At 40.2% G+C, this 24,625-nt stretch overlaps 1 protein-coding gene and 1 long non-coding RNA gene across 8 annotated transcripts; one reads left to right on the plus strand and one right to left on the minus strand.

Annotated features, from left to right (window-relative positions):
• Nucleotides 1-985: 985 nt before the first annotated feature.
• Nucleotides 986-24,565, plus strand: HMGN3 (high mobility group nucleosomal binding domain 3). Of its 7 annotated transcripts, none has more exons than XM_030236021.2 (6): nt 986-1,190; nt 15,481-15,531; nt 19,585-19,614; nt 20,252-20,299; nt 22,626-22,739; nt 23,248-24,565. In XM_030236021.2, the coding sequence occupies exons 1-6, from the start codon at nt 1,176-1,178 to the stop codon at nt 23,284-23,286; spliced, it is 297 nt and encodes a 98-aa protein (XP_030091881.1). In that variant the 5' UTR covers nt 986-1,175; the 3' UTR covers nt 23,287-24,565. The 7 variants fall into 7 exon arrangements, with proteins under 7 accessions (XP_030091881.1, XP_050827902.1, XP_050827898.1 ...); XM_050971945.1 differs by lacking the exon at nt 986-1,190 and adding an exon at nt 1,606-1,745 and having other exon boundaries at nt 22,629-22,698; XM_050971941.1 differs by lacking the exon at nt 986-1,190 and adding an exon at nt 1,607-1,745 and having other exon boundaries at nt 22,629-22,739.
• On the minus strand, nt 3,011-8,344 carry LOC108962679 (uncharacterized). The gene is made up of 3 exons (XR_001991366.3): nt 8,202-8,344; nt 5,618-5,729; nt 3,011-5,501 (listed from the first exon to the last, which is right to left on the minus strand). It is a non-coding gene; the product is annotated as an uncharacterized LOC108962679 (long non-coding RNA).
• Nucleotides 24,566-24,625: the final 60 nt, after the last annotated feature.

A 24,625-nucleotide genomic window follows, 5' to 3' on the forward strand; every position in this document is an offset into this window, starting at 1 on the left:
GGTGCGACTCCCTAATTTGGTGGTTTACACATGTAACTGGGAGGAAACCCAGCTGAGTTCCTGCCCCAGTGAATTATTAGTACAAATTATTTAATTAGTAAAATTGTTTAAGCTCAACAAAGCTCTTGAAACCATATCAACAGTAGGATCTAACCTCTCCTGCTCCAGAGATACCGTAGTTTGTTGTCAAAATAGCGTTGTGGGAGAACAAGAGGTATGAGTCCAAATGCCCGCAGGTAAAGAGGGAAAATTAAGTCTATGACTGCTGTATGATGCTCCGTGCACATCCTAACCACAGCTCTTGGTTAAAAGGCAGGCGGCCAACCCCTTGGAAAACCTTCGGGTTTCTTTTTGCTTCTTCTGCAGGTACTTGAGAGGGATCTCTTAGTTTCAAGATGTGAACAAGTCCATCACTTTTATTTTTCTCATTAAAACGAAAAGGAAAAAAAAGGTAGGTGGCATTTGAACTTCAGGTAAGAATTGATTACCCCACCTTGTAATGGAGCGTTTCTCTCAGCAGCACTGGTTTGTCTTACTAGTGATTTATCACGCAATGTAATGAGGAGACGTGATACAAGAGAATGCTTGCATCTGGAGCATGAATGGATTTACACGGCAAAACAAACCCCCGGGTTGAAAAAGGCAGAACAGTAGCGATGGAGAAAGACTGCGACTGATTTCAGTCGAGGAGGGGAAACCGGAACGTAGCGAGAGGAGAAAACGAAGGAAAATTTTAACCGGCTGAAATAATGCACCTGTACAAGGACCACTGCAGAGCTTTACGAGCGGATGCTGTTCGCCGCTCACCGCACGCAACTTGCCCGACGCGCCCAGACCTCCGCCTGGTTCGCCTTCCCGACGGCTGATGGAGAATCCCGGGCCCGTGATTAGCCGCTGCCGCCGGGGCGGGGGGCGCGGCACCGCCGGGGGAGCCAATCGGGAGCCGCGGCCGCCCCGCTCCGCCCGCCCCGTCGGCGAGGCGGGCGCTGGCGGCGGGGGCTGCCGGGGCGCCGGGGGCGGCGGGGCGGCGCGGCGGGCACCGGGCGCGGGCACAGCTGCGGGCACCAGCCACGCCGGTGTCGCCGCCGCTGCCGCCGCCACCGCCGGGCGGATCCCGCGCTTCTGCCGGAGCTTCTTTCGGTCGCTTTACTTTGGCGGCCCGGAGCAGGGACATTATGCCGAAGAGAAAGGTGAGGCGCCCCGGGTGTGCGGCGGGTCCTGCCTCCCCGGGTGGGGTCGGGGGCGCCGAGCCGCCGCCGGCGGGTGAGACGCGCGTCAGGGGCCGGCGGCGCCCGCTGCTCTCCCGCCGCTGCTCCGTGCTGGGGTTTGCGGATGGCTCCCGAGCCCGGGCATTTTGCTGCCTGTTGCAAGCCCCCTCACACCCCTCCCCGCCGCCTGTTTACTTTCCCGGTGCCGCGCGGGGCGGTGTCGCCCCGCTCCCCCGGGGGGTGAAGTCGCTATTACAACTCCAGCCCCCACCTTCCTCCTCCTCCTCCCCCTCCGCCGCCGGGGAGAAGCGCTGCAGCAGCTGCGGCTTCGCCCCTGGCCCCCGCGGGAGGAGTTTCCTGCTCGCAAACTCCGGCGCCGCCGCGGGGAGGAGGCAGCCCCCACCCGGGGCGGCCGGATCCCGCCGCCGCCGCTTCCCGCCGCGCCGGAGCGATGGCTCTGAGTAAAAGGGAGGAGGGGAGAGGCAAGCCATGTTTAAAACAAACTACACCCTTCTCCTCGCCTCCCGCGGCAGACCCGTATGTACCAACTCCGGCGCCCATCCGGGCAGGGCCCCCGGGGGCGGGGGGCGGCGCCTCCCGAGGGAGCGCCAGCGGCCCCCGCCGCGCCGGGGGAGCCTTGCGCGGCTGAGGGGGCCCTGCCGCCGTCCGATTCCTGCTCGCCGGGCACCTCGGGGCGGGCAGCCCGCTCCTCGGGAGGGAGCCGGCCGTGAGACCGCCTTCCCCCAGAGAGAGAAACTTGGGCGGCCCTTAAGCGGCGGGGCTCGGCGGTGTGGGGGTTTTTGCGTGCCTCCCGTGCCCGCTGGAAGCGGAGCCGGGGCTGCGCGGCCGCCGGGAGCGCTCCGGCGCTGTCAGAAGGCGGCTGAGCCCGGAGGGTGGCGGCCGGCCCCCTCCGCCCCTGCAGGGCCCCGCGGGTGGGCGGCCGAGGGAGGCCCTGCTGCTGGAGATCCTCGTCGAGAGCTTGCCGCCTGCCTTCCTGGGCGCTAGCAGAGTGTAACGAGAGGCTTGACACTAATTCATGCAGTGACAAAAAAATTATAGCTGCAGTCCTTTAATTTTAACTAGGTCAACCGAGGCAAGGCAATTTGTGTTTTTCCCAAATGTCACCTGTGACCTCCTAATATGCCGTTTCTGGGCTGGGGCTGAAATCTGTTTTAATAAAGTTACAGGTAGATGATGCCTTCCCTGTGACTTGGTGTTTGCTTGTCCTTTGCTTATTCCTTACGGGAGGTATCAAAATGTCAAATTGTCAAGTATGCTTCTGAATTATTTAATTCGTAGTCAAGGGCCTGATTCCAGTTCTGAAAATGGATACAACTATGGGGTTGATTGGAATAAGTGGGCTTGAAGTCAGTGAATGATGGGCCTTTTTTCCACTTGCTCTTCTGTCATTGCACCCTCACGTGCTTCTGTGCTTTTAGTGCTCTTGCTTGTCACCAGGAGAAACTAGAAAATTATCTCGTGTTCATAGGACCCCCCAACTTTTGAAACCTTGTGAACTTCCTGCCCTGTTTTCTTTGCTCTTCTGCATTCTTACACTACAGATGTTTCAGGCTGTCCTAAGTGCGGGTAGTGTTAAAGATACTCCTGTAGGTTTTTGTGGTCTGTTGTGAAATGTTTATTAAGGGAAACTACCTTTCAGTAGTAAGTCCATAAGAAAATGTCTCATTTCTAGAAGATTATTTAAAATAAGTAATAAAAAGGTTGTATATGGGATGAGAGCAATGGAGATGAGTTTTAACAGCATAGTAAATTTTATTTTGGTTAGCATTGTATTGGTTAAGGTTTACATTTAAAGGTTGTATACAAAGTGTAGGTTTTGGGAAGCACTGGTTCCAGGAAAAATGTGTGACTAATGGCTTTGCTTTTTAAGAAAAGTGTAATTGTAGTATTTTACAATAGTCAGTTTTATTCCAGAATAACATCCGCAGAGTGAGAAGTTGGTGATGCAGCAGTAGCTTAGTAATTACACCAGCCAATTTTGACATGGAGACAAGACCATCACATACAACTAATAGTCAGTTCTTCTTAAAATTTCTAACTTGTAAAAAGTCTTCTAACAGGGAAAATTTTGTAAGGAAATAAACATCAAAAGTCAAAATGAGAAATTTTCACTGTTACAAGGGTAGGTAAATAAATAACATTGCAGAAAGGGCTTAAATCCACCTGTATATATTTTGGTGTATCTGTAGTTATCTAAGCTGGCTGGTTCTTTTTGTTTGCTTTTCTTTTCATCTCTAATGTTTCTCATCTCTGTGTAAACTCAAGTCACTTGCTAAATCCCTGGCCCTATGTTCATTATGTATATTAAGAACAAGAAAGTGTAAGCTGCCTCCCCTTCTCTAGAGGGCTGAGGCATAGGGTATCATTGCTCATTGCTTGAGGGTCACAGAGGAAAGGAAGAACATACTCTGTGTTGAGATGGTGTTAAATGCTGTGCTAAAGCAAAAAGGGGTTGAACTCTGGACTGCTCCTGTCAGATTTCTGTACCCTTCATCTGTTGTAATAACATGTTGTGGTGTGAACATGGCCTTTCTCAAGAGTGGCATCCCAGTGTGGGATAAACCAGAATGCTTGTTGTGGTATTGCTAGAAAGAATGCCTTGAAATGGGTTGGGGTGTTTTGTTTTGCTTTTCACTTGTCTTTGTAGAATTAGCTCTTGGGTCATATTGACAAACTCCTTGACCTTGAAACAGCCCCAATAAAAATATCTCAGTGTTATCCATAAAAGGATGAAGAGCCATTCTGTACCTGATGGCAAGGAGAATCGTGGTAAGATTACATACAAGGGCCTAAGCAGACATCAAGATGAATGACACTTCTCCTGAATGTGCATCATGTCTGAGTGTCATTAATAGGTCAGGTGATTACTTGTCCAGTATTGGATGGGGAGCCTGTCATTTAGTGGGGATTGCACTCTGAAATGACCCAACTTGTTTTTTAATACTGCCTGCATCTCAGTTGTTGTTTTGAAAACACTTGGAGTTGGATCAGATATGAGGACTAAATGCAACTTAAGTCATCTCTTTTTTTTTATCATTTGCCATCTTTAAATATTGTTACTGTTTCAGAGAAAATATAAAAGTATTGTGGTCTAATCAGCCATTTCAGTTGGTTATTTGCTGGCTCCTTGTAGTCAGGAATGTAGTTTCTGCAGTAGAGTTGATGCTGTGACGATATACTAGAGACCATCTGGGACAGGTTCCTGTTCTGCTATGCAAATTCACTTTCTTTAAAGTCAAAGGTATTTGGTTATATTTACTGCTGAAAAACAAACCTGCTGAGTATTTGTAATGCTGCTTCTTTAGCAGAAGTCAGAAGGGACCACATTATTGTCCTGTCATAATGCATTTAGTTACATGATCATGTGATTTTTTTGTGAGACCCTTACTGATTATTTTCCAACCAGGTATCTAATCAATCTATTTTCTAATCTCTGGGGTTAAATGTATGTTCTAACAGGTACTAACCTAGAGCTGCTAGATTCTCCTTATGCTTTTTTGTCTGGACCTAAACCGAGTTCTCTTTGTGAAATTCTTCTATGTGTTTGAATTTTTATTTCTGAAGTGTCATGAATATTCCAAGAGAATATAAACCATATTTATCCACCAATGGGGGAAATGAGGCACAGAAATAAATTGCTTGGTTGTTGGAATGGTCCCTTTATCTTGAATTCTCAGGTTAAGATGTCTGTCCTGGCATTTTGTTCCCACTAATAAGCACCTCCTGCACTTTTGAGTGGCACATTTGTTGTTACTTTGCCAAATGTGTCTTCTTGCTTTGTGCTGTGTACATAGAAACAGGAATTTGCAGTAGTAACCAGTTCTCTAAAATTTTGTTGGAGTGACTTGTATGTGATCAGACAATTAAGTAATGAAGCTGAGGTCCTGCTGGTGACAGCTCTTTTTTGCTTTGTCTCTGAATGATCTTGCTGTTGCTCTTTGGTCTGTGGAATGAAGACTAGTCTTGTGCAAAGCATAGTAGCAGCTGAGTTTATGTTCATGGTGCAGCAGTATGAAGTATACTCAAGTTCTGAGCAGCTCCATTTCACATCCCTTTCCATGTCTTGATACTTCAGCTGTGATTCAGTCTGCCTCAATGTGATATACTATATGTAACATAGTGGATTTTTTTCAAAGGTTCTCTTCATTTTGAAGCTATTGGACAGGAAAGAAGCTCCAGTGATGTTGTGGGGACCTGCATCTTCCCAATAAATTCTTTCAACACCCAGGCTGGAAGCTCTTTCTGTGTAGCCAAGCTTCTCTTCAGTTTATCCTAGAACACAAGGAAGTCTCTGTTTTAGCAGTGAGACATAGAAATGGGGGAGGTTCTGTATTTCATTTCACAGTCTGTAGGTGATTATAGAATAGAAAGGAAAAGGGAGTCAGTACCAGATCCAGATGACTTGGCTGCTGCCCTCTCCCCACTTCTATTCTGTCCACTTCTTCCTCCACATTTTAACTTGGGACTCACTCTGCCTTCGTGCTGGCTGCTTCTTTCTCCCTGTCCATGATAATTAAAGCAAAAGTCAGAGCTCTGAAAGAGGCAGTTTCTCTTTCCACATTTTCTGGTGCATCACTCCTAGACCATTCAGTAACTACTGGAAAACAGGCTAAACAGCAATAGCATCTGTCACTGACATGCCCCTGACTTTGACAAATTTCTGTCTAATGTGTCAGCAGAGTCCTCAGGTGGACTTCCACCTTCAGCATGCCTTGCAGGGACAGGTAAAATGATTGCTATGCAGAGATGCACTTTAAATTCAAGCAAGACAAACAAAACAGATGTTCTAGAGCATCTTAAAGATTGCAGGAGCCTTGTAGTAGAAGGGAGACGGATGTTTTGCCACTAACAATTTTAGAAATTTTACTGGATTTGTAACTATTGTAGAATTTTAAACCTTGAGGTGTTTAAAAGCAATTGAAAACTGCCTAGTTGGCCTACTTCAAGAAGGCCAACAAAGTCAGTTGACAAGACTGACTCAAAGGAGCTACATCTTTCATAGAAAAATTAGGCAGAAAATATCAAAAACTTCTGTCTGCTCATGAAATGCTTGGATAGAAAGTATTGTAGCAGTGTTCAGTAGCATTGAAGAAAAAACATGCTTCAGCAATGCTGCTATGGCACATTACAGTAAATGAAGTTTACAGGGCTATTAAATACATGCAGCAAATATTTTTGATGTTTTATATTAGAGACTTTTTAACTTAGAGCTAATTATGTAATCTTAGCTATTATTATTGTTGTTGTTATTCAGTTATGGAAATTAAAAGGTCATTGACCAAGGATTTAATGATCTAAAAAATTTCTAATAATTTTATACCAGTCTGTAAAGATCTGACTCATTTATAAGCAATGGATGGCAATGTATATAAATTTTCTTCTTAGACTACACTAAAATACCATTGGACTTAATGGGCAACCTAAAAATTCCAAGGTTTTCACCTTGGAATAATTAAAAATTATTTTTCATGCTTTTTGAGTACATTAAAGCATAGTAGTACAGTCTTTGTAAGTCATCAACTTCAAAATTAACTAGGTGCATGTAATCTTTCTATATATGGTAGCTCAGCAGTCAGATATGGGCAATGTTCTTTTGTGTGCTGGCGTATCAGTTTTGATAAGTTTAGAAAATAAAAAAAGCCCTGTGTGTAAATGGAATGTAGTTATATATGGAAGTAGAATATACCCATGCATTACTTAATTTAAGGTTGCTTTTCTTCTGTGCTACTTGGAAAACTTCACTTTCTCTGCTGTTTTATACCCAAACAGTAGCTGTATATAAGAATGGTGTGTTCCAAGGTGTATAATTCCTTTAGAGAAGCTTTATGAAGTTAAATTTTGCTTGACAAGATCGTAACATTGTCTTTTGCCTAGAGTGTAAGTAAACCAAATCAAGAGATTTTTCTTGGAAGTTAGCACTTGGTATGATCATCATGGCCACCATCTACTTCCCATTCTTTACCTGCACTAAGCTAGCACTGTGATTTATCCCATGTTCCAGTAGCCAAAAAGGTGCTTCAGTATGCTGGAATGGCCTTTCAGGCCATGACTCTTAAGGCTTGTCTGCTGAACAGGTTTGAACATTATTTGGATTTTTTAAATTTTTTTTTTTAATTCTGGGTCATTTTATTGATCCAAGTTAGAATGGTGCACAGTGGCACAATGAATGTGTGGTAGCCTATTAGAAAGGAGTAGGCTGGGGGTGAGCAGCTGGCTGCATGTGGGAAAGAGGTACAGTCTTACACCAATTTTATTGTCAGCAAAATTGGCAGTGTGGGACTTCACAGTTTCAACAGCAGTTTACCAGATATTTCAGGCTGGCGTATACAGGCCAGAAGCAGAAATTCCAGATGCCCATTCCTGTCCTTTTTCTCATTTAATGTGTGGGATATCATATTTGTTTGAGGTAGTTTTTGGGCAGACCTGCCTGCTGATCTGGTTTCCCATACCATGACAGAAAGAGTTAAGCTGGGATTGGCAGGAATGATTAGGTGGGGAAGGGCAGAATGCTTCTTAGCAGCAGCCAGGCATTCATATTTGATTTGATTGTCCCTAACTCAGAGTTTCTAGAGGAGTATTCTTTAATTCATTAGAATAATCAGAGCAACTTAGTGCCCCTCAGCTTGCAGCACCAGAGGGAGGAGGCATTGGGCTTGGTTTTTATTTTATGAGTTTTTACCCCATTGGTGTCTTTGGAAGTTACCAGTTTTTTGGAGATACAACTCCTGTATTCCAATGGAAAAGAGTGGGTGTTCTTGGTAATGGGGAAAGCTGCAAATGAAAAATGCTGTGTTCCCTAAGAACATTGGAATCTGTCTGCAGAAAAGAATTGTGTATGGTCCCATCACTGCCAGCTTTGTTGGGACTGTTGGTATGTTTGCTCATCACATATAGCTTTCTCCATTGACCTAATGCTACCTGAGTTAATAGTAGCTTCCATTATTGAAAATGAAGATCTAAGGACATTTTTACCTCTGCAGTGTTTTGCTCCTCTCAAGCAGAGTTGAGATGTGTCAGTGGTCTGTTTGTAGAAGGAAGTCATCCTTTACCTCTGCTGCATCATTTCTTCCTTATCCCACCTGTGCCCACTTAGAGACATTTTAATTTATTCTTCTCTTCAAGCTGCATTTTGGTTGCCTGTGAAGCTCTTCATTCTGGCTGTTATAATAGAGCAATATGGCTTTTAATCACAGCTGTAATTATGACAGGGATGGGTGTATCTAAGGCTTTGTACCAGTTGTGACTTTGGTACCTTCTAACATCATCTCAGAGGTTTGATGTTCTGTAGTACAAGTTAACTGAAACAACAACAACAAAGGTCCTTTTTCTAGATTATTGTGGTTTTTGTCACTGTAATGTCCTCTGGTAGAAGAGGAATTAAACACCTCTTTTCAGTCCTTCACAGTATTTTTTTTTGTCAGAGGTGGCTATTTTAGGGAATCAGTTGTTATTGAAAGTAATTATCTAAATGTAATTTCTATTTTTAGATTTTTTTTTTTTCCAGAAGTACTGCGTGCTGGTTTTACTTTGCAAATCTGATCAGTTCTATTTAAATACAGATTTTGGAACATAATCTTGAAGGTTTTAAAAATTGCCTCTATATGCAGACTTGGATGAGTTCAGCAGCTTCATCTCACTTGGAGAACTGTCATCAGCTTCAAAAGTTAGAGAAGTAATATTAGGGACTGGATTTCATCCATCTGGGTTTTTTTTTTGAATCTGCCTTTTTATTTTATGGTGGCAGAAAAATGGTTAAGCAAATATAGAGGCAAGAACGTACTCACTACCTAGCTGAATTTTCACATCTGGTGTTCAGGGATAGCTGAACAATTTCAAATGCTCGGTGCTCTCTGCACCCATGGCTGATCTGTATTTTTCAAAATGCAGCTGATTACTTCACTGTCTCAAAAGTGAACTGTGTGTCTAATTTTAAATTACAATGCCACATTTTTTTTTTAAGTCTGAGCCTCTAAAAACTGCTCTTACATTTTCACTTTGCCATAGGTAGATGTCATGTTCAAAAACTGACTTCAGGGAAGAGAAACTTGGAAGGAAAAATAAAAGCCAAACCAGTTGTGATATTTTTTAAAATGTCCTATCAAATATGCAATGTGTTTTCAAAATGAATTTTGCAAAAATGCAATGCATTTTCAATTATATTTGTCAGTCTTTGACCCTCTTTTCAGTGGCAATAGCAGAACCTCAATCTACAGTGAAGGAATTTCCTCTTCTGGAAAAGCATTTATTCTGTCTGGTTTTGGTTATCTGGAAATACCCCAGTTCTAATTTGATTTGCTGTCTTGTCTGGAAGTGCATAAGGCTCACAGAAGTCACCTGTCTTAAGAATTAAGAATTAAGGAGTTTAAGAAATGCATTTTCTGCACCTACTGATTTTATTTACAGACAGGCTTTTTGTATTCTTATTGTCTTGTATATTCTTTGAAAAAGCATTGCTTGTCAACAAGTCACTCTGCTTGGCTTGAATCTTTAAGCAGGAGTGGAAACCTTGATCAGGAAGTGTTTCCTCTGATTTTTCCCAATTAACATGTAATTAGCATATTCATACAATAGATATTAATGCTTGTCTTTAAATTTAAACCTTTAAGTACTGTTCATCTTTTCAGAGCTTTATGGTCTTGACGTTCTCCCCCAAAGAACTAGAAAATTAAGTATTCAACTCTTAATAGATGTAAGATGGAGTGATTTAAATTCTAAAAATGACATTTTATAGTATTGTCATAATTATTATCAAAAATATTAAAATATCTGCTTAATAAATACTTAAGCAGCATGGGGTTTTGTGTAGCTGGTTTTGTATGTTTTGAGGGTTTTTTTGTGAAAGAAAAAAGAGAGAAAGACAGATATAATTTTGGATAAGTATTTAAAAAATCCAGCCTGCCACTAAACCATTTTATGTGGTACTTCCCTTGTGGTTCCGGCAGAATTTTTTTTTTTTTTTTTTTAGTAGCTGCATGCATAGTTTTTCCTCATTCAGGATCAGACTTTTGGTAGGAAAAAGAAATGAAGCTGTGTCATATGAAGATTACCTGATTTCTTAAAGCATTTATTAGGGGTAATTAATTTTACTTGCAAAGCTAATTCACATTGGCTTGGCAGTGAGCACTGTTCTATCCACTGGAAACAGATCAAAGAACTAGTTGTAAACAAAGGTTAATGATAAGATGCTGGAGGAGCTAAATGAGGAAACAATATTGCAGGAATTGGTTGGTGTTAAATTAGTCAACACGTACTCTTCATTAATCTAAACCAAGAAATAAATAGCATTTTAATTACATTTATGAACTAGCTCAAAATTCAGAGCCGCTCTGAGGATAAATAATTAGAAGGTATAGCATGTATGGGGAAATCATTCATGGCATTAAATTTAGTGTAATGTATAGTTAAAAACAAATGAGGGGTAGAAAAATTTTAGGGAAAGAGTGCAATAAACCCTGAAAAGGGCTTCAGACTTGATACATCTGCTCCTCTTGCAACATGCTTTTTTTCTTTTCAAGCTTTCACCTTATTTTGGTTGGTGAAAAAAAATTGTAGGAGGAACGACCAAAAGCATTACATCATGGAAATTGCAGCTGCAAGAGTGAGCCAGGAAATCTATGGGCAAATCCCCTTGCAGGCAGTGTATCAAGATGTGGCTGAACCAAACAGCTTGCAAAGGGAGGAAATGCTATTCAGAATGCTAGGACAGTTAAGGCTTTCTGCCTTTCTAATTTCTAACTTCTTAATGTGGTAGTTAGAATGAAATTTGCATCTACGTTTTTTGTTTGTTTTGTTTTCATGGGGCTATGAAAGGACTAATTTCTCTCCCATCAGAGCCAAGGTGTTGAGTTTCGGCTTGTAATAAAATCCTTCAGAGAATGAACCATCTATTTAATTTTATACCGACCTTCTACTGACTGTTACTTCTCACCTACTTGTGTTCTAATTTTCCAGGCTTTTTAATGTACTTCTTTATAATAAATCCATTCATAATAGTGCAAACAAAATATTCATCCAGAAGCTGGACATTGCAATTTCGAATGCATATCTTTGGATCGCTCAAAAGACATCACTGGCTTCACTGCTTTGGGTTCCTGTATTCTCATTTACACACAGCTTATATATCGGGGTGTTGGTGTAAAAAAAATGAAGCTTTATGTTTCTTTTGTGGTGCATCTGTACCAAGTAGCCTTGCCTTAAGAACAGTAAAAACATGAAGTTGACCTGTATTTTCTATAAAATGTTTACTTAAGACAGTTGTCTAGTTTTCTCTTTTCAACCTAACAGTTCTGTAATGATGTTAGCATTGCAGATACTACAGTATTGCTTTGGTGTGTGGAAACACTGGTTCTTATTATGTATACTTCACAGCTGGTGAAAGAGCTGTGTGTACAAATAAACTCAATGTTAATATCCCTTCAGGGGTTTTTTAGCATTCTCTACCATCTATTAATATGCCTTTGTTTTTTCCAATCCACTCAAAATAATTTTCTAGATTGCTCTTAAAAATAGCTGGGGTAAAAGCAAGTGGAAAAAAAAAAGCCAATTGCTGATAGACAGTCTTATGGTTTGAAAGGTATGCAGCTGTGACAGATCTTGCAAAGCTTAGCTGCAGCTTAAGTTGCAATCTTATTGCCAATATTTAGTGCTAATTGAGATGTGACACAATGTGTGGTCATCTGAACCTAAAACTTGCTTGTAGTTCAAATGTCAAAAGCATATTTAGAGATGGCCAGTCATCTTCTTTCCTTATGTGTACCTCCACGAGGAAAAAAAAAAATCACTGTTGTCTGTGTCCTTATTTGCTTTTTTTATGTTTTGTCTCTTGTAGGCATCCATACAGTATCACACACACAGAGCAACCTATAGGGACTGCTTCATAAATGTAATACAGCCATATGATGCAGTACAGCTGAGGAATTGCTGAGGCTGGAGTGCTGCCCTTGTCAAGTGGTTCAGGGCTGGTACTGGTCTTGGATTTTGCAGCACAAAACTTGCAGTGTGGGTATTCCTGCTCCTGACTGGTTTAGGATGTACAGCGCAGTATCCAGGGTGCATTTTAGTGTGGCTGGGATGTCATGTGAAGTATGGTGAGCCATTGCATTAGGTCATGAGGAAAAATGTGCCAAGGGGGGAGGGATTACTTAGTACATTTTGTTGCTTTGAAACCAGAGGTTCTTCAGTAGTTTGTCACTAGGACAAAAAATAGGGGAAGGGCTCCTGGAAGAGTTAGGGGCAAAGGCTTTAAAGTTTGGGTGGGATCTACACAAAAGTCCAGTGACTCCAGATAGGAGTGCAGACAGTCTCTGCTTGTGGCATGCCAAGTTCTTTGGGAACTATGCTTGGCACAAATCCATTTGTGTATAAATCTCTCTTTTCCCCGGGGAGAGGAGAAAGTATTGCAAAAACTGGTATGAAGAACTACATCAGCTGGGACTCATCAGAACTCATAGAGGGGAAAATAAGTTTCTGTTCCTCTTTTAAGAAGTACATTTTAGCCATATCTGACATGTGTATTTTTTTGGTGTGTCTATCAGCTGCAATGCGTAGAGTAGATGGAGTCCCAGGCTGCCTGCAGCTGCCCTGTGCCACTGCATTCTTGTCTGTTGTACTGACTCAATTGTTTGTGCAGCTGTGCAGTGAAATGATTCTGCTGGAGCAGGGAAGACTATATATTTATAATTTGTCTATATATTATAATATTTATGCATTTGTTTAAGCAGCAGGCTATTTTTCAGCTGGATCAGTTACCTTACCCATGACATGGTGTAGTGGGGAGCCAGGGCCGGGAGGATGAGCCCAGCCACCAAAGGCCTGGACTTGCAGAGATTGCAGAGAGGAGGGAGTGGGTCGGAAATGGAAATGAGAGCATGTCAGAACCCCTTGCTGCTTTTTCACACCTCTGAAATTACTGTTATTCTCCATGGAGAAAAGTTATGTGGCCCTCAGAGTTGTTGTTGGGTTTTCTAACTTGGGAGGGCTCATAGAGCAAAATGCTGGGCTCATAAATTATCTAACTTGATTGAAGTGTTATGTATGTTATGTAATATATCACAGTAGTTAGTATACAGAGTTGTGGTTGCATTAAGGGTATTTTAATATGATTTTTCTCCCCTGCTCATGTAGCCTCATGAGCAGGTTTTTAATCTGTTGTCTAGCAGTAGTATTGGCATCTAAAATCAGGCTGCCCTGTCTATCAGAAATGTGGGAGAATCCTCTTCGTAAGTGTTAAAGAGAATTGGGTAAATTACTGTGTGCGAACTGTGCAGTATTGCAGGTGGAGAGTTAGCTCCTGTGCAGTTCCTGCAAGGCTACTGGCATGTGGCAGTGCCATCTTGGGATAATTTAGCCCTCTCTCAAAGCTCTATGATTCCTAAAAGTGAAGCAGAGTAAACCAGCCTGATTGTGGAGTGTCAGTCAACTTTGTTCAGCTTATGAAGAGTTTTTTCGCTTGGCTTCCAAAGGAAATGGATCATGCAGTCTTTCTGTCCCTACCCCTGTAAATCTAAAGTCTCTTGACCACTGCTAGGAAAAGATGATAAAATCTCTGAGAATTTCCATATAAGTAGGTTCTGCCCAGGACAGGAAGGATGCTATTTGAGTTCCCTCTTGGGGAAAGGGTGCAACACGAGTTTGTTAGAATTGAGAAAATTCATATGGGAGAAACATCTTAAGAATTCGTGGGCAACAGAAAAGCTCTACCCAGAACATATCCTGTATTGTGAGTCGAAGAGCAAAGTTGTGGAACACAAGACTTTGTTACTGGCAGAAATAATGGAATAGCTTGTTTTTGTTTTCTTTCTGATGCTCCCAGCATCACAACATCAAGCTGTAGTTAGTAACTCCTTGGTAACCAAACTGAAAGACTTTTGGAAATGCAAACCTGCAAACGATCCTGCAGGTGACTGGTGAGGCTGCAGTTGCATAGGGAACAGTCAGGCTCCATTTTGGATGCCTGCCTGTTGCTATTCTGAGTTGCTCTACGCTGTGCGATGCTGCTTAACTTCCTGCTGTTTTCAAGCTACTTACATGATCAGTCCTCGGCTTTTTTTTAAAGCAGCTGCTCTTGTGGCATGCTTCCTTTCTATCGGGAGAATGCACAGTAACAAAGCCACGTTTTATTCCCGGGTGGGGGGATGTCTTTCTCCAAGTATGTTAGAGCCCAATGCCAGGAGAAGGCACTGGTTAACTGCTGCAAACGAGCCGGTCATTTTCTCTGCTCCAAACCACGGCTCTCTAACTCTGAGACATCTTGTGTCAAAATCTGTGAGGAAGTTTGAATTAAGATTGAAATGGAAAGAAAGGGGAAAAGATAACAGGCCTGCTTCCTTACTGATTGTAGAACAAAACAACAACCAAGTTGCCTTCTCTGCTGCCTGTAAAATGCCTTTTTGAAACATGCCATTCTTGTAGTTCTCCTCTGACTGCTGCTGCTTGCTCTTTATTCAGGAATTGCTCGCTCCTGCCTAGAAACACGAATGTTTGCAAAACGTGAAGTTACCATCTTGAGTTGTAAACAAAAGAGATGCTTGATTTTTACCTGCCCCGCCTTCTTTAATTTAACCAACCTATTTCTAGTATCTGTGCAAGATTAGTTTTGCAACATTCAAGTTGATACTTTGTTCTTGATAAGATGCATGTTCGTCCCAAGCTTTCCTAGCAATATCTCAGTATTTTACTGATTTATGCTCTTCTGATGGAGGAGGTGAGATATGATGTAAGGATACTTTTAAAACTTCCAGCTGAGTGAGGCTGAGAGGAAAAAGGAGTAAAGGAGGTAAAGAAATAATTCATTTCAGTCATGCTGTGTCTTTTGGTTCATCTCACTGCATCTATAGCAGGTTAAATTCGTGTTTGGGAGAAAATGTGTTAAATTTCTTGGGGATTTCAAAAGCCATCATAGAGCAAGCCTCAGATTTCCAGTTCCTACTGTTGTGCTGCCAACAGCTGATGAGATGAAGCTTCCACTGGAACCTGTGGATGCTTTAATGGGTTAAAGTTATTGGGCTATGGGGACTCTGAGAGATGGTGTGTGATATGATATGTATGTTCCTGGTTCTCAGTCCTCAGTTGGTTTGGGTAAAGAGACTGGTTTGAGTACGATGCTGCTTGTACATACAAATGCAGATTTGTCAGGCTGCTTTATGTTGTTGTAAATGAAAGAGCCGCCAGTCTTCACCATAATCTTTGTGTTGCTGTTGTCGGTGTGCTTTTAAGTCTGTAATAAAAATACTGATTTAATATTTTGTTTCAGTCTCCAGAGGGTGCTGAAGGCAAGGATGCAGCAAAAGTAACTAAACAAGAGGCAAGTATATATATATTTAATTTGTTTTGGCATGTAATTATTTAATTGGTGATTTGCAGTCATGTATATCAGATTATGCATTTCTGTGGCACTTCTGGTGAGCTGTTCTCAGTGGGAATAAAGACAGTAAACCACATTTGTACCCTATCTGGCTTGATTTTGTCTCAGTGTACTGAGGATTTATACAACTTATTAGTACACCAAATAAATTTGAGAAAATTTTAGGGCTTTCATAGACAAATTCTGGTGGATCATGTTGCTGCCTGGAACTGTTGCTCTGTCTCTAGTGGGTTGGCAGAAGAGGGTTAATACCCACACCTCAGCCAGTCTATTTCAAAACTATTCTTAGCTTAAGTGACTGATGGGAGGGTGTCGTGAATTAAGATACTGCACTCTAAACGGGAGCAGCTGACATATTTGTGTGTTTTCTTTGACTGGATTTGTTTAAAGGACACAGTACATTCTATTAGAGAAGACAGCTGGTCATATCTAGGTATCTACAATAAAGTTCACTAGCTTGTTTGTCATAGCCCTTAATGTGAATTTAAAAAAACAGGTAAAGAATTATGAGAATTTGTTTTCTTAGGTTGCCTTCTTTTGTAGCAGACAAACTTAAACCAGGACCTTGAGAAGAATGGGAGAATATTTAATTGTTCTCTTTGTAAATCTTGGAGCATATTTGATCAGGAAGATAGCAAATAAACAAATGGCATGTGCTATAGTTTACTTGCATGTAAAGAGCACTTTTTCATAAGGTTCCCCAAGCAGGATCTTAAAGAAAATAGCTAGTGCTGAAGATCTTTCTAAGAATTCCTAACATATAAACTTATGAGAAGAGAATGGAGGAGTGAAAGTTAATATTCATAAAGGAGGAGATTATCAGTGGAGTATTGGAATTTTTTGGGGGGCTTTTGCTGCTGAATATATTTGTTATTGATCTCTAGGAGAAAAGGTACTAAAGAATTTATAAAGTTAGCTGAAGTCTACAAAAATTGTCAGAGTAGTCAGAACTGAGAGAGGCTGAGAAGAATGTTCTGTCATTGACAAATAACCAAGTGATAAAATATCAAAATAAATTCAATATGGAGAAATGCAAATTAATACATGGGGAGGAGAAGACCCAGTGGTGGTCGTGAAGCTGTTAATCAGGGGAGAGATTGTAAAATCACAGTGACTAGTTACTAGAAAATGTCAGTAGTTCTAAACAGAAAGTAACTAGAACATAGGAAAAAATGCCAGAGGACAAAGCATCAGTGTACCACAAGATTAATTTTTGTGCTCTCAGATAAGGAAGTACTAAATGAAGCTCTCCTGAGAGCGGCCATGATAGAATTAAAAAGATATTAACTACAGTGGGACAAATAGAGGATGTACAGCAGCTTTTTAAAAAGGGTAAACAACCCAAATTAAACAACACAGTTTTACAGTTTTTCTAGGATTCTTCATCTTTTGTATAATGGAGTTGTGATAAAATAATTAGTAACACAAAGAAAGGCAGTTAGGGAATTACTCTTCATGAAAGCTGTAAACAAGAGGAATGTAATGGAAGTAAGAAGCAAGAAGTTAAAAGGAGAGACAGCAGAGGGGGAACATTTTGCTTTTTGTTTTCCACATGGTGCATAATCCCATTATGGAACTCATTGACATGGGATGTTATGGAAACTGAAAGTGTAAATGAATACTTATTACTAAACAGATTTGTCTACAAAATAACCCCTGGGGACTATTTAAGCACATGATGTGTATATGATATTCAGGTTGGAAAGTTAGCAACTCCAGATTGCCAGGAGCTGGTGCAGTTGGAGAGTGCACAGAGCTGTTCTGTCTGCTCCTTTTCATAGACTCTTTCCATAGATGATTGCTGGTGGGCTGGTGTCAAACAGACTCTTGGGTCAGCTGCTAATTTCTGGGTTAGTGCAGCTGTTTGGGGGGGACAGAGGTTCCTAAAGCACATCAAAATGTGACCTTTGCTGACTTGGCTCTAGTTCCCTCCTTACAATCAGATAACACAAAAATATACAAACTCCAAATGAGAATTAAAATTATTTAGCTGTCAAGCATTTTTGAAGACCTTACGGTTTATGCTGACTTTCTTGTGGTAAGCAAGTCATAAGAAAGTCAGGAGGTAGGGGAGAGAATTATAACTTATCTAAATCAACATATTATCCTTAAAAAATTAGGTGCTAGCAAAACATTTCAGTTCCTAAATGTTAAAGGGATAGAAATAATTGGTTAAGAAAGCAGATTGGTAAAAGGTGATACCTTGAGTTAGAGGTTCTTTGGTTACCTGACCAACTGAGATGTTTTGTCTATCCTGTTGTAAAATAATGGTAGGCTGCTTCTGAAGTGGTTGATATGCTAAATTGCCAAGAAAAGAGAGGTTTACCTTTTTGCTGTTAATGATGCATAAATATTTCATAGCTGAAAATATCTAGGTATTTTTTGACTTCTATTATGCTGGATGCAGATTTGAACTATTCACTACTGCTTTCCACTAAGAATTCTTGAATAGCTCCAATGAACACAAATTACAGCATTCTTCAGATATTAACAAGGGCTTTTTCCTGTTGCAGGATGTGCCGAGCCATGTTTTTTCAGCTCAACTTAAATGCTTAATATGTAATTAGAAGTATTTTTCATTCTCTTTTTAAGCTGTGCTATGTTGGATATTTGTTGCAGTTTAGTTCTCCCTTTGTTTTGGCCACAGGTGTAATTCTAGTTTTATGAGTAGACCAGACTTCAGTTCAGTTTATTAACCATGCTGTGTAAATGGGTGAATCTGTTTTAATTAATACAAAATTAAATTTTAATTAATACAAAAATATTGTGAACTAACTAATGAGCTAACAAGTATTTTTAAGACTTCAGTAATAAATTTATTACAAAAAGCAAGATGAAATAAAATCTAATAGGGAAAGTATGTTGAAATGATAAAGAAAGCTGGTGAGAAGCAGATCTCTGGCTCAAGTCTTTCCTTTTGAGATTTGTGTTTAAATAGAAAAAATAATTCTCTCTTTCATCCTGCAGCTGTCTTTGTGCACCTGGACTCTCTGAGCAAGTGTGTGGAGAACTGAGGAAGTGGAAGGACTTAGTTTCATGTTTTGAAATTTTACCACTCTGATGTCTTCTAGAGAAGGATGTTAACTTTATTCAGCTGTTAATCAGATGGGAATTGTGCCCACTATTACAAGTAACATCTGCTAGATTCTAAAAACATCATGCTAAGTGTGTCTGAAAAAGGTTCCGTCTTTTGCACAGGTAGTCAAGCTTACTGGATTTAGGAACCTTTCACAGACCAGGAAGGGACTCAGAAGTAGTTGTAAAAGGGGGGGGGGGGTGAGGTATTAAACTGTGTGGAGCTCTTGATGCCTTAGAATTTCAGCTTTTATATTTTTCATATATTTGTAATCCTGCAATTCTTTAGTGTATAACCCTAAACTCCAAATAGGCTGTTAGCTACTACTTTCCCATTTTGGTCAGACAAAACAATTCCTCTCTAGGCCTGGAAATCAAGGACACCTCACTGTCTCAGGCCCAGAGAAATGTAAACAAAAGTGAGTTTGGAAGAAGCAAACTTGGAGTAAATTACTTCATTACCTGAAGCTGTAATTAGAAGATTAACCCCCAATATGCAAATGGACCAGACCTACAAAAGAATGAAAACCCCTGACCTGTCATCCATTTTAGGTATAGCCCCTGGGGGGGCTTTATCTGCCCAAAATGTTCCTGAAGGCTTTCAGTAAATATAACAGCTTTTTACTGCCTTAATTTTGTCTGACCTCTGTCTTTAGGTAGTCCCAAGGAGGCATCAGTTTAGTTGGTATAATTCCTGCACAACTTTTATTTCTAACTTTCACATCACTCTGTCCCTTTAAAATTTTGAGTGTCCAAGGTGAGGGAGATGTGAATTGTGTTTGGCAATAGACACGTATTTTGAAAGATGTAAATTATTTTATGCTGTCCTATGGAATGACTGATACTATGTTGCTTTGGATACTTTTTCCTGTACGCCTGTAAAAGTGTTCTTTTTTTTTATTTTTTTTTTCCCTGTAGCCCACCAGACGATCAGCAAGACTGTCAGCAGTAAGTATGTATAGTCCCTCCTGGTATATTCTTTTCGAAGCACATATGGTTTCTCAGACCAAACTTTTGCTTGGTTCAATTTTTAGTCTTGCCGAGGGGTATTTAAGAACTCTAGCAATGAAGTTATGTTTGTTTTCTTGGTTTCAGGTTTTCAGGTTGTTCTGACAAAAGATATATTTCCCCACTTCAGTGCAAAACTGTCTGTTAGGTGTAGTATTGACTTTATTTCATTTTGCAGGCTGATGTTAGTTGTGGAAATGCAGCTACTTCTCTGGAAAGGAGAAGGAGCTGTGTTTCAAGGACTTCATTTGATGCCACTGCTAGTACTTGGTTTAGTTCCTCTTCTCTGTTAGAATATAGCTGATGGGGGGTTTTTTAATAGTTACTACCAAATCTCCATGTTTTACTCCTAGAGTGACCCCCAATTTACTTTCACTTCTAGATGAGTGAACTAATGCAAACAGGTGTGTTCAGAGATGAGGTGCATTTGTGCAGTAAGGCTTTTCAGACTTTTTCTAGATGCATACTCCTGAGCAGGAAGTAAGGGAAGGTGTAGGGTGGGGGAGAAGCAGGGTGTGGAGGAGGCTGGCATCTGGTAGTGTGTCTAACGTGTTGTGCAACTAAAAATGTTTTATAGAAACCTGCTCCACCAAAACCTGAACCCAAACCAAGGAAAACAACGAAGGTAAATAATCTTTCTTTTTAGTTATCATTGTTTTAGCCAATAGTAAAGAAGCATACTCCTTCTTTATGTTGCAAACATTTCAATTCACAGAATTTTTTTTTTTTGAGGCATGAGCTTCCCTGCCCTCCCTGCAGCTCCCTGCCCCCCCCCCCTCCCTGGAAAAAAACCCGCAAATTAGCTCACTCTTTTCTTTCTGTTCCACCCCTTCCTGGCCTCATTACTGGCCCAAAGAAAATGTCTTGCCTGTTTGATATGCAGACCATGTTAGTTTGTAGTGAATTGCTAGTTTGAGAAGAATTTTTACCTTTACTACACCTTTCCTGAAAAGTACAGGCTTGGTTGAGTAAACTCTTCCTGAGACCTAGCAATTTCTCCAAAAGCATTTGAGATTACTCTGTATCATTCTGTTTCCTTGTCTAGAGGTGCAGTACTTCATTTTGTACTGAGAAACTCTTATCTGTTCTAGAAGCCTGGCTGCTGCTGAGAATGCACAATTATAATTTAAGGTGAAATTAAATATATTTAAATTGAATGGTTTGGGTTTTCTGGGCCAGTTACAGTCAAATTAAAATCTTATTAGTGTTTGAAATGCCTTTTCAGGATTTTTGCATATAAATAATGTACTTCAGAAACTGTAGATTTATTTGTGCCTTAGGGGAATGTTGGATAAGAGCAATTACTTTATTGGGGGAAAAAAGCTCCCATGCTGGACACTGAGTCTAGCACTCCTCACACTTCCATTTTTCAAGTCCTTTTATTGTCATCTCAGTTGGGCAAGTGCCAGGTTACAAAGTCCACATGTGAAAGTAAAACTCTGAGTTTAAACACTGTTTGATTTATCATATAAATTTACCAGTAAAGTCTTGCTGAGTCCATCCTGCTCCCCTCTTAAAAAGAGTATTAATAAAGAAAGGAATGTGATAGCTTCTGTAGCTTCACATACCTGTGGGATGAACTCGGTCATGGACCCAGTCTAAGTTGTGTGAGAGACATTTGAAGCTTATCTTGGGTGACTCAAATCCTTTATGATATTACTGTAAGTAACTTTTTAATACAGTGATCTTTTTTTTCAAAACCCTAACTGGATCACATTTTAAGGAGTATATTAATTTTGGTCTCCTCGACAGAAAACAACAGTGTGTACTCTGAACTTGCTAGTAAACAATGAAAGATGGTGCAGATTTGAGATAACTTTTATTGTTAAAAGCTTGCATGTTAGGCATTTGCTAAGTCAACTCTTTAGTTTGTTCTTTCATAGGTGAAGAGTTATAACTATGCTCATACCAACTGTAAGCTTCTAAATTAAGCTGCTATGTAACATTGAAGCTGAGGGGTGGAAGGAGTAATTCAGGCTGCCCTGGAACTGGGATTACTGGTGCTCTCTCCTCACTGTCCCACTCCTGTATGGGCATCAGTGGGGAAGGGTAGAAAATGAAGGCAGACATTAGGTGTTCAAAGCTACTATTGCCATTTTCATGGAGAATTTGGAGCAAATGATTGCATGAAAAATATCCAGTGTTTATCAGAACGACTTTAAATACTAAAGTAAAATAATAAATGCAATACCATTTAAATTTTATCCCATTGCACTTTAACTACTTAACCTACGTCTCTGCTAACATTTAGATCACAAACATAAATAAGTACATAGAGAAAGGATTTATAAAAAATAGTAGACTTCAACATAGAAATTAAGAGCAAATCTCCAAATGAAATTGTGGCTGTTAGAATAATTCCTTTTGATAAATTCTTTCCTTTGTGTTACTGCAGATGGACTTTTATCAGTTTGCCTCCCTAGTGTGTTGGCTGGTTCTTTCATTGATATGGAATGACCATCACAGATGTTATCAAAGTAACAAAAGGACAGCCAACAAAAAAGCTTATTTTTTAAAATCTAATTTAATATTTTACAGTTGTTGAAAGTGTAGTGCTGTAATTACACAGTGTGGTGTTTGTGGTGTTTGGCTGAATAAGCTTTCAATATATTGTAATTGTGTGTGTTCACAATTATATATATATAATTGTGAACATATATACCTCATAGCACAGCTCTACCAAAGTAGTCTGGCAGGGTTTTGTATCCCTGAAAAAATTAGCAGAAAAACTAAAGAAGCAGACACCACCATTTTCTAGAAATGTTGAGTCTCTATGTAACTTATGTGGGTTTACAGTTTCCAGGTAGCCCTAAGCTGGTTTTCTGTTTCAGTCCAGCACATGAAGCTTGACAAGACTTGCTGTTTAGTTCATGTGAAAGTTGTTTTGATAAAGATGCAGGGTTCTGGCTACTCATACAATGTCAATGGCCATGTTTTTAATCTTCTGTCAGAAGGAACCTGGAACAAAGGCCAGCAAAGGTGCTAAAGGGAAGAAGGATGAAAAGCAAGAAGCTGCAAAGGAAGGTACTACACCATCTGAAAATGGTGAAAATAAAGCTGAAGAGGTACTTTCCACACATACCTCCTGCTGATTGAATCAGTGTTTTTTAATTATTCAGCCTTTCAGACATTGTTAGCATGTTCATAATGTTTCTTTTTATTGCCCATAATGTTATTGCAGATTCTCATCTCGCTCAACTGTTAGTGTTTCAACATCCAGAGGTGCCCCACCCAGCACACTGTCAGTAAAAGGGCAGATTGAAACAGTGAAAGTTAAGGGTGCGGTAGAGCATTCAGCATGTGTGCAGTGAATAGGAACAGGTGGTAGTGTGGTGCTTTTCAGTGTGAACCATGGAAGCCGACAGGTAAGGCTTGTATTGCTTTTGAAAAGCTGGGACCCATGAGTTGAGACGAGTGTGTGGCTGTAACTGTTCTGGCTGCGTAGCTGTCCTATGGACACAGGTTTGGAGCTGTTGCAAGTAAGAAATCCAAGGAGTAAGGATAGCTTGGGTATTTAGGTACCTAATAGCATTTCACTATAGTAATTTAGTTTCTTTCTTTTTTTCTCCACAGGCTCAGAAAACTGAATCTGTAGGTGACAAGAATGAATGAAATACCATGAAAATTTTGGGTTGATTTTATGTACCTCTTGGACAACTTTTAAAAGATATTTTTATCAAGTATTTTGTAAATGCTAATTTTTTTAGGACTATGATAGTTGACATATTAAACTGTATATGAACATTTCCCTTCTCATAACAGTGCTTTTAGAAATTCCCATTGTTGCCAAGTAATATAAATATCAACTTAATATTGCAAGGTATGTGTAAAATTGGATCAGCATTCCATACACTTGCTTTAAGAAATTATGTCTTGTGCATATGGTGATGTTTTTACTGTGTGTATTGGAATTTTTCATGCAGTTTTTCTAGAGCAATAATCAGTGGTGCTTTTGTACTTAGGTTTTATGTGATTTTAATGAAACATGGATAGATGTGGCCACCTGCTGACTATTTTGGGTTCTTTTAATGGATTAAAATAAAAGGTCTCCTTGCCTGCAAAACTAAAGACTCCTAATGTTTTCTCTTAATCTGAGGAATGTCACACTCACATCTTTGACTGTTACAAGGCAGACTCAATGATTTAATAACAGTTGTTTTGCATGCAGTGCGTTTGCTTTTTTTTTTTCTTTCTTTTTTTTCTGATGTCTGATTAAAAACCACGCACACAGGAGCAGCAAACTGGGATTTTCAGTGGCCTACAGTTTAGGGGACTTACAGATAAATTCTTCATAGATACATTCATCAGATACACTGTCACAGGGTGAGTAGAGTTGCCATACTCTGACAGGATATTGTGTCTTCAGTGAGCTATCAGTACAGAACAAATTGCTTGGTTGATAGAGACGTACAGTAATTTTAAAGTAGCTTTGTTTCTCCCTGCTCTCTTTTCATGAATGTGCACTGTAGTCTATGGAAACCTTTCTTTCTATCTTGAGTCTCAAATTTAATATAAATAGTAATTACTGTTCTTCAGATGAGGACAGTTGTTAATACATTGAAATCACTGTTAAACAGTGCTATATATTTGGTACCTGGTGGAAGTGGAACAATGAAAGCTGGTTTTGCGGTAATTGTGGTGATGTGGTGGATTAGCTAATGATTTTTTTAGTGTCCATGTTTCAACTCTGCAGCTCATTCTAAGTACCTTTTATGATTTTTCTCCTTTTCTCTAGGGGTCCTGGTGTTTCTATTGTTACTTCTGGGATGGGAGGGGTGAAAGAAAAGATGTTCCCTGTTCTTCGGTAGCATTGATTTGTATTGCTCAAGTGGTAGCCATTGTCTGAGGATACCTTTTGCTTGTTTAAGTCAATAAATAAATGTTGCCTGGCCTGGCGTTCTCTTCATTCTTTGGGAAGAAGTCTCTAGTTGCCTTTTTAAATTAAAACCAA

Source organism: Serinus canaria, chromosome 3 (assembly GCF_022539315.1).
Source record: "Serinus canaria isolate serCan28SL12 chromosome 3, serCan2020, whole genome shotgun sequence".
NCBI classification, from domain to species: domain Eukaryota; kingdom Metazoa; phylum Chordata; class Aves; order Passeriformes; family Fringillidae; genus Serinus; species Serinus canaria.